The sequence below is a fragment of the Leiobunum rupestre genome, chromosome 7, assembly GCF_980474605.1.
Source record: "Leiobunum rupestre chromosome 7, qqLeiRupe1.1.hap1, whole genome shotgun sequence".
Taxonomy (NCBI): Eukaryota; Metazoa; Arthropoda; class Arachnida; order Opiliones; family Sclerosomatidae; genus Leiobunum; species Leiobunum rupestre.
This window is the reverse complement of record NC_143390.1, coordinates 14,932,432-14,951,408: the sequence shown is the minus strand read 5'-3', so window position 1 is coordinate 14,951,408 and position 18,977 is coordinate 14,932,432. Positions and strand designations below refer to the sequence as shown.

At 40.5% G+C, this 18,977-nt stretch overlaps 1 protein-coding gene and 1 non-coding gene across 7 annotated transcripts in view; both read left to right on the top strand.

Moving 5' to 3' along the window:
* The first annotated feature begins 16,213 nt into the window (after nt 1-16,213).
* The window catches only part of Dtd (D-aminoacyl-tRNA deacylase), a 68,889-nt gene continuing 66,125 nt past the window's right edge, over nt 16,214-18,977 (top strand). Inside the window, exons 1-6 of one of the 6 annotated variants that reach the window (XM_090180980.1) lie at nt 16,214-16,229; nt 17,464-17,574; nt 18,101-18,191; nt 18,261-18,363; nt 18,443-18,575; nt 18,745-18,833. In XM_090180980.1, the coding sequence (XP_090037106.1) occupies nt 17,532-17,574; nt 18,101-18,191; nt 18,261-18,363; nt 18,443-18,575; nt 18,745-18,833 (459 nt within the window). In that variant the 5' untranslated portion in view covers nt 16,214-16,229; nt 17,464-17,531. Of the gene's footprint in view, nt 16,230-17,461; nt 17,575-17,880; nt 18,020-18,100; nt 18,196-18,260; nt 18,372-18,442; nt 18,576-18,744; nt 18,834-18,977 lie in introns of those variants that run through there. The other 5 variants (XM_090180983.1, XM_090180979.1, XM_090180982.1 and 2 more) reach the window with 5 other exon arrangements.
* Nucleotides 18,867-18,936, top strand: LOC149934863 (small nucleolar RNA snR61/Z1/Z11). The gene has a single exon (XR_016472713.1). It is a non-coding gene; the product is annotated as a small nucleolar RNA snR61/Z1/Z11 (small nucleolar RNA).

The window sequence follows — 18,977 nt, the reverse complement described above, 5'->3', positions numbered from 1 at the left end:
CCGTGTCCAGTTTATTAATTCGAAATAATTCCAAAAAATAGAAGGTGACCAGTTTAATACTTCGAAATAATATCAAAATAGGAGATGACAAGTTTATTATTTCAAGGTTTCGCATTTTCGGGGCAAAGGGTAATCACTGCGTACGCAGTCGAACAACCGTTTTAGCAGTTTAAAGGTTGGCAAAACCACCGTGTGACGGTAAGCGTTAACGGATATATTTGCGATTATTAAGACTAGGATTAGCGCTCAACTGATTAACGATTTTAATTCGATAAAAAGGTAAAGTACAAAATATGTCAGATGACGTAACATCTGTTGATAACATCGAAAAAAACAAGATAAAATTAAGTTTTAAAAACGAACGGTATTATCAAATAAGTTATTAGGGGTTTTTTTTAATAAACAGAAAATTGTATGACTACGTAAACACAAGAATTATAGAACAATTTTAACACTTCCTCTTGTTTAAGTAGTCATTCCCAACTCTGAACATAATTTAATTAAGCGCGGCTTATGTAACGGCTTTGTAAAGATATCTGCAACTTGATCTTCAGTGGAGACGCGTTGAACGTCCACTTCACCTTCAATTACTTTCTCTCGAACAAAGAAATTATGTATCCGAATGTGCTTAGTTCGGCGATGGTATTCAGGATTTTGCGCTAGTCGGATGGCAGCGTTGTTATCGACTTTTAGAACAGGCACCGATTTTATATCTACCACTTCCGAAAGCAGACGCTTCAACCAAATCATTTCTCTAGCAGCGGCGCTGGCAGCCATGATTTCCGCTTCAGTTGTCGAAACTGCAACAGATTGTTGTCGTTGGCTGAACCATGAAACAGCCCCTCCCGCATATTTGCAAACGACACCCGTGGTAGACTTGCTCGTTTGCAGGCAACCAGCGTAATCTGCATCGCTGAAACCTTCGAGAATGCCGATATTATGATTAGGCGTATAAATAATACCGTAGTCCCGCGTTCCGGATAAATAGCGAAAGATTCTTTTGACTTTTACGACATCTGCATTTGTTGGGTTCTCCAATGTTCTTGAGGTGACACCCACTGCATATGCGATGTCTGGACGTGTTCCAGTCATCAAGTACATCAGAGCACCAACAGCCTCACGATAAGAGAACTTGATTGTCGCGGGTGGTGCTTCCTCTATTTCCGTATCCTTTAGAATTGGAGTCGAGACAGATTTGCAGTCGGTCATTCCAAACCGTTCAAGTAATTTCTTGATATAACCAGATTGGGTGATCTTGATGGAACCGTCGTTTCGTTTAGTAATTTCTATGCCAAGAAAATAAGTGGCTGGTTTAATCGTAATCTTGAATTCGCTTTCTAGTTGCTTGATAAAGGTTTTCGCTTCTTCATCGCCGGATACAGCAACTAAACCATCGTCAACATGTAGTGCCAAAATTATTTTCTTGCCTTCGGTGTGTATGAACAAACAAGGATCGGCGTCACTAGGTTTAAATCCCAATGTTATTAGGAAATCGCTGAAACGCTTATTCCAGCATCTCGATGCTTGCTTTAAACCATACAAGCTACGTCTTAACTTGCAAACACGATCGGTTCCGTCTTCGTATCCCTCTGGTTGTTTCATATAAATCTCTTCGCTGAGCTCTCCGTATAAAAAGGCGGTTGAAACATCGAACTGTATCAATGTCATACCCTCGCTTGCTGCTACAGCGATAAGTGCGCGGATGGTTCCAGATTTCGTGACAGGGCTGTAGATTTCTTTGTAGTCAATGCCCTTGCGCTGCTGGAAACCCTTGACTACCAGTCGGGCTTTGTACCGATCGATTGAACCGTCCGGATTAGTTTTTACACGGTACACCCATTTGCATTGAATGGCCTTGCGATCTTCTGGTAAGGATACGAGTGCCCAGGTACAATTTTCATGTAGCGATGTAATTTCACTATCCATGGCCGTTTTCCACAGCTTGCGTTCTTTGCTTTCTATAGCCTCGGTATACGTTTCCGGTTCGATGATATCGGCCATAAGTAAGTTGGCTTCCTGTACCAAACGGGCTTGATAACGATCAGGGGAACGTAGCTTAGAACGATCGCGTAGCTGTCGTCCAGTGGTGAAGATTTCGTCTTCCTCTGGTTCTGAACCTTCGTCCGACTTATTCGGCACGTCAGATGTTCGTACATGCGTTGGAATGGAAATGCCTTTTATACCGTTGTCACTCGGTGTACCTTCAGTGGCAGGATATTCAACTGATTTTCTAATTGGCTCTTCAAGGAACGAGACATCTCGGGAACGGATGACCTTGCGATTCACTTTGTTATAAAGCCTATAACAATCGTCTTCATCGTAGCCAACCAGAATGCATTTCAACGACTTTGGGTCCAGTTTTCCACGTTTTTGCGAGGGGATATGTGAGTATACAGTAGTACCGATAACACGAAGATGCTTGATAGCGGGCTTGCGTCCATACCATATCTCGTACGGAGACTTCCCTTCGACGGATGACTTTGCAGTCCGATTCAAAAGGTAACCAGCCGTGTTGATGAGTTCAGCCCAGAGACTTTTCGGTAGATCTGCATGAGAGTGAAGCATTGACCTTGCAGACTCGACAATTGTCCGATTTTCACGTTCAGCAGAGCCATTTTGTTGTGGCGTGTACGGGGTTCCGATTAGTTGTTTTATACCGTTCTTAGCGAATATTGAGCGTACTGTCTCGTTGTCGAATTCTCCACCTCCGTCACAACGGAACGACTTGACAGTATGTCCCAGGGTCTTGGTTTCATTCAGGAATTGCTCAATCTTAGCCGCTGCCTCCGACTTGTGCTTGACAAAGTATACGGTACGGAAACGGGAAAAATCATCTTTGAGCAAGACAAACCATTGTTTTCCTCCAAGTGAGACGTCGAAAGGTCCGCACAAGTCGGAATGAATTATTTCTCCTGGCGCTGTCGCTCTATATTGCTCTCGCGATCCAAACGGCTTCCGATGAGCTTTACCAAAATGGCATCCCTCGCAACTTGAATTGTCGTAAGGCAATTTCATCTGTAACTCTCGTTCAACAACTTGTCGCACGTGCCGCTTATCTTGATGGCCCATTCTTTCATGGAACAATTGCAACAAATTTTCGCTTACCGCGGAATTCGTCTCGGATAACGTCAACGGCTTAACTACTTGAATTGACAACTTGAAAAGTCCTCCTCCTTTGTGTCGAGTACCCATGAGATGCGTTTTACCATCAGTGACTAAAGTACAAACTTCGGTAGTCGACTGAAATTTGCTTTTAGGAACGTGATCGTGCGCGGAGAGTACTGAGAAAAGGTTTTTCTGGAACTTCGGAACTAACCAGACATCTTTCAGATCCAACTGCATCGTATTTCCATTAATCTGAGATTTTATCACCACTGTCCCTTTTCCAACAGCATTAGCGCATTGGCCGTTCGCCGTGGTGACACCGTGTGATGTATCGAAAGCCTCGAAGGATGTGAAGTTACTTCGATCATAGGTGATGTGCGTCGTAGCGCCGTTATCGACGTACCAACCATTGTCGAAGGATGTTGTTGAGAATACCGAGCCGTTGACTGTCATTGCCGTAGTGGCGTAAGCAATGTTGGAGGATTGTGACTTCGATTGCGTATGTGATGTAGTGACGTCATCGCTCTTCGATCCCCCACCGGGAACTGGATTCTGTGATTTGTCGGGTCGTCCATCTTTAATCCATTTCTTGCAATATCGGACTATGTGACCATTCTTTAGACAGTAGTTGCACCGGTAGTTCTTGTAACGGTCTTTCGGATTCGATCTTCCGTCCTCTGTCTCTTTGGTTTTACCGGGAGCTTTAGTAGATTTCGTCCGGATGACGAGTGCCTCTTCCGTATGGTCATAAAGTGAAGAGTTCAATAGATCTCTCTGAAAAGCGCATAGTTGAGTCGTCAAATTATCGATAGTGCGATCGGACTTGCTGAGCAGTTTCCAAGACGACTTGAACGGGAAAAAGGAGTTTGGAAGTGAGCTCAAAATCTTGCAAATCAAAAACGTATTTTTGTAATCCACGTTAGACCGCTCCAGTTCCGCGACGGTCTCGGACCATAAGGTGCGTAAACTCGAAATGATTGTGGTCACGTCTTCGTTCGGACTCGGTTTATACTCGATGAAACGTTGCATGTAATCGAATACTTTTTCTTCGGCGGCTCCGTCGAACAGCCTATGCAGCTCTTCCCAAATGTCAGATGGCTTCGTGAAACGCATGACTTTTTGCAATATATCGTCGGGCAACGAACTTAACAGAATGCAAGTGGCGTGGTTTTCGGCAGCTTTATATTTCGCAAGTTGCGCGTCATATTGTTTGACCTCCGCGGATGTGGCCGTTGCCGCTGGTTGAGCTGGTCTCGTAAGACTTCCGTTGATCACGTCGTCCGCTCCGTCCACCATACCCAGTGCCATTCGTACTCGAAACTTCCAGGTCGTCCAACCAGTCTTTCCGTCCAACGGCTTTATGTGTAACCGCACCGCGTCCATCGTGGTAGCGTAGGGTTAACCGAATATCGAACTCAACGTACAGAGTTTACGCGCAGAGCAGCGTGGAAGCCCATAACCTATTAAGACTAGGATTAGCGCTCAACTGATTAACGATTTTAATTCGATAAAAAAGGTAAAGTACAAAATATGTCAGATGACGTAACATCTGTTGATAACATCGAAAAAAACAAGATAAAATTAAGTTTTAAAAACGAACGGTATTATCAAATAAGTTATTAGGGTTTTTTTTTAATAAACAGAAAATTGTATGACTACGTAAACACAAGAATTATAGAACAATTTTAACAGCGATTACATTGGTTTTTTTTTCATAACGCCCACCGTCGCTACGTTTGTTATGGGTGCGTATTCTCCAACTCCTTTTTTTTTTTTACTTTTAACCGAGTGTTATGGCAACATCTCAACTTCCAATGGCAGGGTTTCCACCAATTGTTAACGGTATTCGTCTTAGTATCAATTTGCGATCGCATTGAGCGGGATTCGAACCCGAGCCCTCCTGTATGATAGGCGAATGTTCTACCACAGCACCACCGATACATGCTACGGCGCAAAGAAAATTATAAGCTCAGCTTAAGCGGAAGCGTTTATTGCAAATTAACAGAGTATTAAATTTCGGTTTTTAAAATAGAACAAAATTTCGTGTTCCATTTAAATTATTGCATCGAAGATATTCTAATGTAACGTCTTCTCTGTTGATTAAAAAAAATGCGCCGCTCAGGTTTGGAACCCGAGCCCTTCTATCTGATTAGCGAATGTTCTACCACAGAACCACCGATACACATTACGTTTCTTTGAAAATTATAACTGAGCTTAGCGGAACAGTATATTAATGGTTTTTAAAGTCTACATTTTTTAAGTATGAACTTTTAAAGGTCAAATCTTGTTTTAGCAGAGATAAGAGGGTTAAAGGGTGATCCACTTTGTTAGTTTTTTGTTATTTATTTACGGGTTTTATAATCGTCTTAAATATAGTTGCAATACAGCGAAGGCGTTCATTTAACGTTTATTGATATTCGAGGTTGCGTTTAGTCAAGTGGCTCTTTGTGCTTTGTTGATGGTAAGGTTTTTGCTTCTTGTTAATACATTTGGTGTAGATATTCGATATCTACGATTCCCAATACAGTCATTTTTGTCCTGGGTTTGCGAGTCAATATATGATATTGGAAATTGGACGGCATTGGTCTTTTTCATGCGGTATGTGTCACAACGTCAACTGGAAGTCTACGAGTCGTCCACTACCAGATGTCGAAAATAGCTTTTCTACGGTATCTTCATCAAGGGCAAGTGTTGAAATAAAATGAGCGTTAAAGGTGTGGCTATAGTATTTCGTAAGCGAGAAAAATACAAATACCCTCTGTAGATATTTCTTTCATTAAAATTTGCTTCGTATTATATTCAACTGATAAACTATTACTGTAAAAAGGGGTTAATTCAATTGTGCATTGTTATAGTACGTCTAACTCACTGTTGTAACTACTTATTTTATAATATTCTGAATAAATTAAAATTGGTCGTTTCGTCTCAATTATTTTAATTATAATTAAAATTTTATACCGGGCGGGATAGAACTGGGATAACATTTTTAGCAAATAACCCTGAATTGCGGAGATATATCTTTAAGGGTTATCTCGATAAATTAATACCACTAGGGACAATTCTTCCGAGGAGAGGTATATTTTGGCTTGCCAACTTGTTTAGTATGTTCTGATACATACATACCACGTCGGTCACCAGATGACGACAGTCAAAAACGACACAATTTTAAAAAGTATGCGCTAGTCTCGTAAATTGCGCATGAGTGTAAAAGAAAAACTACAATACATACGAAAATAATTCCTTTTATAACTATTTATTATCCTCTCAAATACCTGTCCCTTTTTGACCGCAGTAAACTGATACACGGTTACCTATTCGGCTGTCCCATGGCAAAACCTTTTAACCAACACGATCATAATTTTGAGATATTTGACTTTTTCAAAACCTAAGTTAAAAGATTTTAACGTGGTTTTTAATGCGAAAATTATAAAATCCAAAACCATTTTTTAAGTCATAAATAGTTAAATATTTATGACTTTTACCTGAAACTTTTACCGTACTTTTGTACATGCCTTAGTAATACTGATGCATAAAAATCTAATTTTTCCAAAATTTGTTGGTTAGAAGGTTTTGCCATGGGGCAGCCGTATATATCCTCTTTTTCCTATAATATCGTAACTGCAGTGTTATATATTTCAATGTGTGGTATCATTTTGAAGACGTTAAAACTAAATCGTAGTTTAGAGTTTGAAGTCACGTTCATGGTTTAAACATAAGCCGACAATTTCCAGGCTTCACACCGTTTACAGCAACCGTCCACAGCAACTCTTCTCTATCTGGAGCGCAGAAATTTCATTTTTACAATGGCCGCGTTCAGTAACAGCAAACGGTTGGACCGTTGAATGGGCATTCGCTACTGTACGACTTTTTTCACTTCCGGGATTGACGTCTCGTTTGCCAACGGAGAGCATGGGCAAACTACTAGCGGCTGGAAGAGCCGGTTATTTTATTGATAAACGCAATCGTGACGTCACAGCACTGGAGAAGGATAGTTGCAGACGACACGACATACGATATTTTATAAAATTTACAACAATCGTAAAAAAGCGTTCAACAGACGTGGCGTTATGATTGCAAACGGAGATCAATGGTTAATTAACAATTTCCCCTCCGTTGAGCGTCACTGAACGCGGCCAATGAAACCAGTAAAAGCGCTCAATTTAATTTTCCAAACACAACTATACTGTTTTTCCTAAAGTAAAAAAGAGACAAATAATGGTAAATTAGATATTACAATATTTTGCTACTAAAATCAATCATTCAGTTTCCTCCACTAATTAAAATCAGTTTCCACTACTAAACCAAAGAAAAACCCGTTACTGCTTCTTATTTCGAACGTCTAACCATGGACGGTTTATAACAGACTGACGAAGTAACTGTACACGCATATATGTTAATCTAGTTAGTGCCTGCCGTAATATGGCGCTACAGGCTTATAGCGTTTGCCATTGAAACCACCCCGATAGTGACCCGATTTGGTTTCCTACGTTATTGCTCTAGATCGGAGGACCGATCTAATTGCTCCCAATGAAATTCAAATTTTTAAGGGAGGGCGTATCGTTTGCTATCTTCCGAAAGTCAAGCAAAAGTGTATGAAGTTCGTATTCCATTGACGATCCGAGCGATATGAAAATTTCGCTCAGCCTTGGGAGACGGGAGACGGGGCAGCTCAGATCAATCCACGAGGGAGCAACAGGTCAATGGAAAACGTGACGTTTTTCGGGGCGATCCGAGAGCCCCCGGAGCTGCCCAATGGAAAACGCTATTAGCAAAAGTGGATCCACTTTTGCTATTAGGTTATAGTTTTAGCTCGAGCTACGTTACCCTAGGTGCGACGGGGAACCCGTATTGGCAGAAATGTATTTCTGGTATTGGGGGAGTACAGTTTTCAATTCTAGGATACAGGTCATTCATTTACCTAGATTTGGTATTGAGAATGAAGAATCTATATAGAGACCTATAGGGATAATTATTTCGAATACAATGAAAACCACTTTCCCAGGGTTACTGCAGTTTTTACTCATTTTATAGTTTCAAATGTTTTATATTGTTTCATGTACTGAGGTTGTTGCTTGCAAGAAGCCTCAAGCTTGGCTTGGCAAGTTTTCTCTTTATGAATAAATATATCATAGAAATTCGAATGGCGGGAAGCGGCCCGATAAGAAGCTGTAGCTATAACTGTTTTTGGTCGGTGGATGACGAAAGTGTCGCCATCTCTGTCGAAACTTGGTTGTTCATTTTATCAAAAGTGACATAATTAGCAAAAGTGTGACAATCCCTGTATTTTCGTATGCTAAAGGTTTAATGAATGCTCGACTCGAGATCGACCACATAAAAGACTATTTATTGTCGCATTTCCGGATCTTTTTTAGTCTATGGTATTATATCGTAGGTAGATGGTGATAGCATCTCCACAGAACGACGAAAAGTAAAAAAATACACTAACTTTGACCAGTGCTACCACTTTTGGTTATTATGTCACTTTTGGTCCTACGTAACTTTTGATTTTATTAAATGTTCAGGCCTTCTTTATATATAATGTAGGCTGTAGGCACTCATATAAATAATTATGGAAAAGCGTTATTGATTCATAGAAGAAAATATATCACCTTTTAAAGTACTAAGAACGCTATAAATAAATGTTTATTTACCTTTTGAAGCGTAGATCCTTAAAGGGGAACGGCCAAGCTTTTCCAAATATGGCCTTATTTCCGTATCAAAAGATTAACAAGACGTTCAGTATACTAACACGTACCTTTTTTTGTCTTGAAAAAATAGCTTATGGCCCAAAACGTTGAAACGAATAATAACGCCAGGTGTTTGGGTTTGAATTTTCGCCGCCATCTTAGGGGCTGCCGCCAGCACCCCTAACCCCGTATGAGCGATTTGCGAACTATCCTAACTTTTAAAATCGCGCAATTTAGGCTTAGGTCTCTTATAACTGGAACGCGCCGCGCGTGCAAAACATATTTTTTGCGTCTTCAGCAGCGCGCGCTTTTACGTTGTTTTTCTGTCTCACCGACTTCTCACCAGGTGTCGCGGCGGACGCGCGCTTTTCGATTTCCCCAAATTTCTTTATTTTATTAAAAATTAACCACTCAATATTTTTTGGTGCGGTTTTCGCCATAAATTTTAGTCTTTAATTTTATCTCCGCGATTTGGCCAAAGAATATTCTTTTATCATCTTCTTCTTCAATGAAATGCACCAAAGCCACCAGGGTTCGCTTATAGGCACTCAAATGTCTTTCGAATTTGGTTTAGAAAGAGCGACAAAGTTTACAAATATTAAATTTTGAGGGAGTGAGTTCCATCGCGGGATTACACGGCTTGTAAAGTGATGTTTTCGAAATGCTGTTTTCGTGCGCGGAATAAACAATTTTTTGTCGTGACCTCTGAATTGATGCTCGTTCAAAGAAATCTTTATCGTTTAAAATACAGCTGCCATGTAGTATGGAAAAATGTTATCCTAGGTCATTGCTACGGTGCCGAACTTGAAGATAGGAATTGTCGTCTTTCGTCAGGTACAAGTTTTGTGAGCTTGTTTAAGGATTTAGTTATAAGATTGTAATCTCTTTTGAGATGAGGCGACCAAATAGGTGAGGCAAAGTCAAGCAGCAGAATTAGAAAAGCATTGAATATAGCTTTAATGAGTTTTGGCGTTTTGAAGTGGAAGGATCGTCGGACTAGCCCTGTAAACATATTAATTTTCTTCGCCACAACGCGACAATGTTCTGAGAACGATAAACGCTCGTCCACCTGAACACCAATATCGCGAACATGCAGGCACTAATTGGTGGTATGGCTTGCCCGGCAAGGAAGTAGATAATCCGAGGATTGTTTCTTCTCAGGTGAAGGACGTTTGATTTGGACGCATTAAAGACAAGGCCAGATTCGTTAGCCCAGGTTTTTACACGATATAGATCGTCTTGAATCTTAATCGAAGAATCAGTTGCGCTTAGAACTTGAATTAACTTTGTATCGTTCGCAAAAAGGCTAGGGAATGCATGCAAAACAGCAGATGGTCGGCGGTTTATATAGATTGCAAAAAGTAAAGGAGCCAAAATAGAGCCTTGCGGTACTCCGTTAGTTATTGAACAAGGCGGAGAATGGATTCGCCTTATGACAACGCGCGGAATCCAACGAAGATGTCTTTCATGAATACCAGCCACCATACACTCTCTCAAAGAGTTTGTGGTGTGGACCGTTGTCCAGGGCTTTGGTCCGGATGTTAGTGGCCTCTAAGAGATTTGTAGTGCACGAACCCGAAGGGAGGAAACCATGTTGGTTGGGGGTGAAAAAGGACTAGTCCAATAGATGTTTCAGGATTTTATCATTGATAATTGATTCGAGAACTTTTACCACTTGGTTAAGCCAATTGGCCGATAATTTTGAGGTAAGGTGGGATCACCTTTTTTTTGGAACTGGGGTGACGTAAACTGTGCGCCTGCACTCAGGAATGTCACTTGTGGCTAGACTAAGGTTAAAATTATGCGTCAGATTAGAGATCGGCGTTTGAATAAGAAATTATCCAATTATTTATTTTTATTCATAACCGCAAATTATCCGAAAAATATACGAAAAAACCGAATATTTTTGCATGTTAAATCGTTGTTTATTCGTATAAAATGTTCATAAAAAACAGTTAACCAAACTTTTTATTGTTAATCGAAATTTTGCCGGTTAATTTATTCGTTCCGCCGCCGACCGCTACGTCAGATGTAGCGTAACGTGATTAGCCGTTTGTTTTATCAAGTTTGGATGTAAATTGTCCGGTCCTGGGGCTTTGTGTGCAGAGAGCCCCTTCAACTTCTTGAAAACTTCAAGCTTAGTGATTGTAAATGAGTCGTTCAAGCTGAAAGGAAGGATAAGATGGATTTTGTTGCTGGAGAGGAGTAAAAACAGAGGCAAATATTGTATTAAAATAAAGTTTAATGAAATCTGCTAAATGATACAATAAATTTTTAAATAAAAAAGTCAATGAAAATAAAAAGTCTTCAAGTGAAGCACCCGCGGGGAACGTGCTGAAAAACGGAGGCAGCGTTGCCCCTCTTAACCACGATGGCGATGCGTTGCATCAGGTATTCCATAGATCGGGGCTCTCCTGTCACTTCACGAATCTTAGGGCCAATGGAGTGTATCAGGGCCAAACCCGCGCTGCCGACCGAGCTTAGCGTTTCAATGGCAACGGCCTTGAACAGGTAACGTGACTCGAGACCTTCGTACTTCTTGTTCTTCCAAACCTCAGCCTGGGTAGCAGCCCAGAGAGAGGCTGAGGAAGTGGTAGCCAAGTAGGAGGGTGCCAGCGGGTCGGTACACGTGAAATCCCAGACGAGGGATTTGCCACCGGACCTAGAGACGAGTCGGGCCCACTTCCGGCCCGACCCGACCCGAAAAACGTAAAAATAAATTTTGCCCGATCCGACCCGACCCGAAATAATTAAAATAAAATTTTGCCCGACCCGACCCGACCCGTAATTTTTAAAATTAAATTTTTCCCGACCCGACCCGTAAAAAAATGAAAATAATTTTTGCCCGACCCGACCCGACCCGATAAATTAAAAAATCGATTTTGCCCGGCCCGGCCCGGAAACCCGACAAGACCCGAAAACCAGATAATTGCCGATAAGACCCGTAGAACCGCCGCCACCCAGAGCATGACGCTTTTTTTCATTTTATATATTCAAAACAAAATATAACAAGAGGCATTTATTTATTTAAACAATTTTTGTGAAGAACAGTTAGTTGCGAAAGAGTTGAACCTTTTAAATTCGTTCTTCGAGGACCAAGTGTCAGTCCCGTGCTGGAAAATACACGTTCGTTACTCGTTTGTGACACGGGAATATCTAGAATTCTTTTAGCTATATTGTTTCAAAGTACGCCGAGACACGCGACTTGCAAATAGGCCTTTCTATAAAGTAACATTGGCCTTCTTGTTTAGATGTATAGGGCGCGTCACTCGTGACGTAGAAGAGACGTTCAACTATCATAGCCAATTGACGCTAGCATAAACTCTATTTATGTCTTATTCAACTTGTTAAAAAGTTCCACGCGCGTCTTGATATTTTAGCGTAAACGGGCTCGCGCGCTTCCTAATATTTCCGTGTAGAGGGTATCGTGCGTTTTCGCGCGAGCTCAACAAAAACCAAAATATTTAACTGCACGGTGAATCTAACGTAATCACGTGACCTCTCGTATTTTATATGAAGAGCTAGTAAAATTCGACGAGTCGCCCTTTTTATAAAGATCTAGCTTTCAAAACTGAACTGAACTCCTACGTATCTCGTGACGAAAGCGATACATTAAAACAAGTCCGACTTTATAGAAAGGCTTATTCGCAATTTAACGCCGTGAAATTAAAAGTAAAACCTAAACGAAACGTAAGAGAAGTTTAGGCGAATCGGACGACTGAGACGACCTTGAAATGATAGTCAATAGACGCTAGTCGCGCTGCTCGCAGACAGTAGCCCCGCCAGGGATTTTATGCACGTAGGCCCAGCCTGAATTAGAGGCCCCATCTATAATGTTTATTTAAAAAATTCCCGAGTTTCAAGGATTTTTTTTATTTAAATGTTTTAAATTTTGACATGATTTCTATTTTCCCATTGAATTTTTTAAAGGCATTTTAATCAAGGAATGACACTATTCGATTAGTTTTTTTTCCAAATTCGTCGACTACTAACTTTGGGTTTTCTTTTAAACAATTCGACAAATCACGATTTATCGACAGTGTAGCCAGATTTGAAAGCCTAAATTCTCCCATAGTTGTCCGTAGACGTGTTTCTGAGATTGTATTTGCCACAGGAATGCAAGAAGCAATTTTGTAGTATTTCACTAGGTCGGGGAACCCATCTGCCATTTTAATTAAATAGTGGAAGCAGTCGATTACGCTGGTAAATTTCTTGGGGATAATTAAATTTCTGGCTATTTTAATTTGGCTTTTTAACGAATTCAGGTCGAATTGAAACCGATTATAAGTGTTACAATGGGTTACGATATCGTTTTCGTTAAGAAAGTTTTCCGAGTTAGGGTCAGACGCCATTATACCTTTGAATAAGCCAGAGTTTTCCAATAGTCGAATTTTCATTTCGGAAATAAATTTATCAACTAATTCGAAATAGGTGGACCTCAACTGGTCAATCAGGGTTTTTGCTTCCGTTGTACTCGTTACCACACTATGTTTTAATCTCTTGTTAGGGATTATTTTACGTTTCCGTAAAGCTATCGGTTCGCTGTTACGATCAGGTATTGCAATAAAAGCAGATTCTGCGATTTTAGTAGCTTCTACCCAAATTAAATCAAAACGTTCCGAGTTCCTACATTCTTCTAAGGTCTTAACGGTAGCTTGGCAAATGGCAACGGCTTCCGTTAAAATAACTTTCGAACTTTGCAAGTATTCCGACAGGGAATTCGTTACGCCTAATACTTCGTCTAGTGCGACAATTAATATTAAGTTGTTAAAGTTATGTAATTGGAATATATACCCACGACACTCAGTAGCTTCCTCTGGTTTTCCGTTTTCAATTAGATTCTCTAACGTTAAAACTACGGAATCGAGTCTATTTCTAAAACACTAACACCTTTTTTTTTACTCCACCACCGAGTGTCGCAGCTTTGTGGCATTTTAAGTATCTCATAGCCCAGATCTTTTTGGGAGTTTTCAAAATATTCGCTTCTAATAACCGAATTGCTTTGAAAATTGTATATGGCCTGAACCAAACCAAGTAGTTCCCTAACTGCCAATATTTTGGAGCAACAGTCAACTAAAACTAAATTTAAGCAGTGCGCGTAGCAATGCACGTACGGACAATGTCCGCCTACAGCCTCTTCTACTTTCACCCTCACTCCTTTTACGTGACCGCTCATTACACTTGCCCCGTCATATGTCTGTCCAACGCAATTCTCCAGTTTTAAACCACCCTCTGTCAAAAGATTTATAATTGCCAAGCTGATATTCTCAGAATCGAACTTATGTAAATCAGTGAAACCTAGAAATCTTTCTACGACACCTATTTCTATTCTAGTATATCGAATACAAACGCTTAGCTGCTCCACCCCTGCATTGTCTCGGGTTTCATCGGCAATTACAGAGGATTCGATGACCTCTTCGACAATCATTTTCCTTACTAAATTTGCACAAATGTCAATTATTTCATTTTGCACAGTGCTGTGAATATATTTTGCATTATTGGGCTTTCAAATCAGGACAATTTCTTTTCAGAAGTTCTAAAATTTCAATAAAATTTCCTCTGTTTCCAATTTTATCGGCAGATGTATTCCCGAGCGTGTATTCCCCTGAAGTGCTAAATCTTGTTGAGAACATAAAATTATGACTTCCACGTATGCAGATAATACCTCTCTATTTCTAATTACGTCAAGTCTATGGTGGCCATTAACCTGACACGCTATTGATCCACGAGATTTTAATTCAGTGTAGTCTAAATACAATATATAGGCTAGTTGGTGGGAAGATTTATTCGCCATATTTTTCCAATCCGAAAATCCGTTCACAAATCCAGTATTTCTACTGCCTAGAAAAAGGCTGTTTGGAAAATTAAGCTACAAATAGATTATTAGCCTTGAAAAAGGCGGTTTGGAAAATTAAGCTACAATAGCTTATTAGCCTTGATAAAGGCTGTTGAAAAATCAACTATTAAATCTAGTTAAATTCTGGCCAAAAGAGATTCGAAATTGAGAACTATCTTGCTCAGGAGACGAAAACGAAATGACGATTGACGAAACGCGAGGTCCTAATCACTGACGGACCCCGTTCGATGGTCACTGAAATCACGTGACTTCGCAAAAGAGGGGAAAAGGGGATACCCAAATTCCCCTCAATATTTGAAAGAATAACCCCTTCCTATCAAAGCAATAGGCTTGGGCTTTACCTCTGCTGGGACGAGAAAGAGAGAAATCCAGTTTTGGCAATCCCCTCCTCTGGTCCTCTTCACTGACGTCGTCAAATTCCAAGAAACTAAATGTCTTTGTTGTGTGTATTGTAGCTTCTCACTGACACCGAGGCAAAAAGACAGGTGTCCCTGCACTTTGCGGCCTAGCATGACGTATTTCCCCCTCCCGGCGTCACCATCTCTTATCAGTCAATTCAAAAGAAAAAGTTTTTTTCAAGGGGAAAATCTATAATCACGGACAGCGTTGCCAACCGTACTCTAATTATAGTACATTTCGATAAAATTAACTTTTGATTTTCTTCGTTTCCAATCTGTTATATTACTCTCAGTAGGCTAAAAATGGAAATATCAAATCTTATTTTACAAACTAGTAACTAAAAATATTGAGGGTTATAATAGGCACCGTTTCAAAAATTTAGAGGCCCCAAAGTAGGCCTACACTTTTTCAACGTAGGCACGTGCCTGCTTGTGCCTATTGCTGGCGGGGAGCCTGCCCGCAGAATTCATTACGTCTATCTCTCTCCCACCCCCTCTCTCTTCCTCTCTCTCTCTCTTCGTACAACACCCGAAGGGCCGAAACATTTCACACGATCAACGCAGTCGCGGGTCGGGTCGGGCCCTTTTGAAAATTGGCCCGGCCCGACCCGGTCCATTTAATTTTAAAATAAAAAAACCCGCCCTGATTGAAAATTAGCCCGACCCGGTCCGACCCGAAATTTTCAAAAAATAAATTTGCCCGACCCGACCCGACCCGTAAATATTAAAATTTATTTCTGCCCGACCCGGACCGAAGCGGGCTCGGGCAGGGTCGGGCATAAAAAGCCCGACTCAATCGGGGGCCCGACTCGTCTCTAAGTCAGGACCACGGAACCAGCCAGTAGCGGCCCCAGCAAGTTTTTCTGGTGGTGCGAAATCTCGTTGCGAGGTCAGGCGTTTCGGTCTTTCGGTCAAAAGTTATTGTTCCCGTCATCCCGATCCCGTTTCGGCGCCCCCACCTATGACGGCGTCCGGTGTGGTCGCACCGTTCGCACCACCCTAGGGCCGGCGCTGGAACCAGCGACAGGCCATCAGGACGTTTTTCATCATCTCTTGAAAGACTCCAGAATAGAAGGTACACCGGCGGATCCGAGTGCACGACGTGTCTCTAAGTCAGGACCACGGAACCAGCCAGTAGCGGCCCCAGCAAGTTTTTCTGGTGGTGCGAAATCTCGTTGCGAGGTCAGGCGTTTCGGTCTTTCGGTCAAAAGTTATTGTTCCCGTCATCCCGATCCCGTTTCGGCGCCCCCACCTATGACGGCGTCCGGTGTGGTCGCACCGTTCGCACCACCCTAGGGCCGGCGCTGGAACCAGCGACAGGCCATCAGGACGTTTTTCATCATCTCTTGAAAGACTCCAGAATAGAAGGTACACCGGCGGATCCGAGTGCACGACGTGGCGTGAAAATCTTCCTGTGCTCTTTTTGCAGCTTAAGCCGTGCGTACCATAAGAATCAACATGACCTAAGGCCGACAGCTATCCGAAAAGAATCGTCGTTTAATATTAGTTTAAAATATTAGTTCAGTGAAGTGACATCACTCAGCAAAGCGACTACGCAGCAGAGTTGCCAGCTCCTTGGTTTTCCCACGGCTTAATTAGCGCAGTATCGCAATTCAATTCCCGGAAAAAAATCGCCAAGCCACTGGTTTCAACGCGGAAACTATAGAGGTATACACTTGGAATGTCTAAGGTTCCATTGGGACGGTGATACGAAAGCGCGACGAGAAAAAGGCGGGGCTTAACTACTTCAAGTGTAAGACGTAACACGACATTACAAACTCATTGTCTCGAGGTTTGACGCGAAAAGAATGCGTCGTCATGGTAACAAATAGGCGATCTTCCCGCGCAAAAAAGCTTATAAAATGATGGATTTGAAAACCTCAATTTGTTATCGTACTTAATATTTTGAAGTAATTATAATGTTCTTCGCGAAAGAAGTGTAGTGATACCTAATTTCAGGTATTTTTATGGTTATAAAAGAGCATAGCCGTCTAAATTATATTTAGACGGCTATGAAAAGAGATAATCAGGTAAGCTATTAATATAATAACCATGACTAGGCTTAATGACGAGTTTTCGTCGAATTAGGGTAGCGAGGCGCGAGAGTTTTTCTTGTGAGTTTTCCCGCTTTAAGACACGCCCGTTTCTACGAGCTTCATCACGGCCGTAAAAATCTTCCTTAGACATTCCAACTACATAGTTTCCTGTAAATACTTACTAACAATAATTAAAAACCGAAAAATGACTTCCAAGCTTTTTTGTAGAATCATCATAAAAATGAAAGGCGCCTTTTGATCACGGGAAATGAATTTCTTATGCTGGCAGCTCTGCTACGCAGTTTTTCCAGTCTGTTATACATAGACAGTATATATTCTTTCTTTCAGACTTTTTCAGTTTTCACTATCGTTTATTTTAGTGAGTGTTTGAGCCAAGAGGTAGTTAGTCAATCCGTTTGCATCAAACCTATTGAGTTTAAAAATTGTTATGAAAGCTTTAATTCAAAGAGTACAGAAAGCCAGCGTTTGTGGTAAGTGTAATATTTTTATTTAGCGAGTTGTTGATATTGAATGAGCATAATCAAAGGTACAGGCCGGGTCAAGGCTTACTCTCTGGCACATTGCGTCGCCTACTCGCTCAGAGTGCCTAAAATACCTCAGTAAAATATTGCATAGAATAGTTTTTATTATTGATTATAATGCCTAAAATCTAACCTAAAGGTTACAGATTTGTTTGCCAATATTTCGAAAATTTATGTATAATGCCTGCTTTTGAAAGCATGTTTCGTTCCAACTCTTCTTCTATGGTATTATTAATTATAAGGCTTTTATTATAGAGTCACTGCATTCTCTAATATTAGAGAAGGCAGTGATAGAGTAGTACCACTGCTCATGTGAGACAATGACATCCAGGCTTTTTGCTACAGATAAGAAATTTTACCACACAAAGGTGTGGCTATAGTCAAAGACAGAATGGTACTACTCTATTAATACCAATTTTAAAGCATTTCCATACCAACATAATGTTTATATTCCAAATTTTATTTTGTATTTTAGTGGATAATGAGGTTGTTAGTTCAATTGGGAAAGGAATATGCGTTTTTATTGGAATTTCGAAATATGACACTAAAAGAGATGTAGAGTATATGTAAGTATCGAAATAGTTTTGACAAGCAGGATTCAGATAGAGTATGAAGAATGTTCTTTTACTTTCAAGCATAAGGAAAATATTGAATACCCGTATCTACGAAGATAATGAAGGGAAAAGGTGGAATGAAAGTGTTAAAGATAAGAAGTATGAAGTCTTATGCGTTAGTCAGGTATGAAGGTAGGATATCATTTTAATTTGTTTCCCATTTATCTATTTAGAGCTCATTAATTATCAATATCATTATTTAGTTCACCCTTTATTGTCATCTGAAAGGGAACAAACCAGATTTTCATCAAGCTATGGCACCTGACACATCTCGGCAGTTCTACCATGATTTTTTAGAACAATTAAAGAAATCTTACATTCCAGATCTTGTTAAAGGTAAAATGATTTTTAATGGTTATTTGTCATATACGTCAGTATGATGAGTTCTTTTTTCCAGTTCTGCTACTGATATTTTTTTGCTGATAATTCTTTCTGATTTTTTAAGCTTAAATATAGTTGCATTTGTTTTTATTGTTTATTTCTAAAGTAAAATTTCTTTCTGTAGAAGGAAGGTTTGGAGCTTATTGTCAAGTTCATATTCAAAATGACGGTCCTGTAACCATTCACTTAGAATCACCGGTGCAAAGCCAAGAGGTAGGATTGTGTCCGTATCTTGAGTTTAAGGCTGTAACATGATGAAAATCCATTTGTCAGTTCTGCTACTGAAGTCGATGTGTTGATAGAAATATTCTGATTTTTTAGATACTAGTGAACACTTTATTTATTGTATTTTTAGTA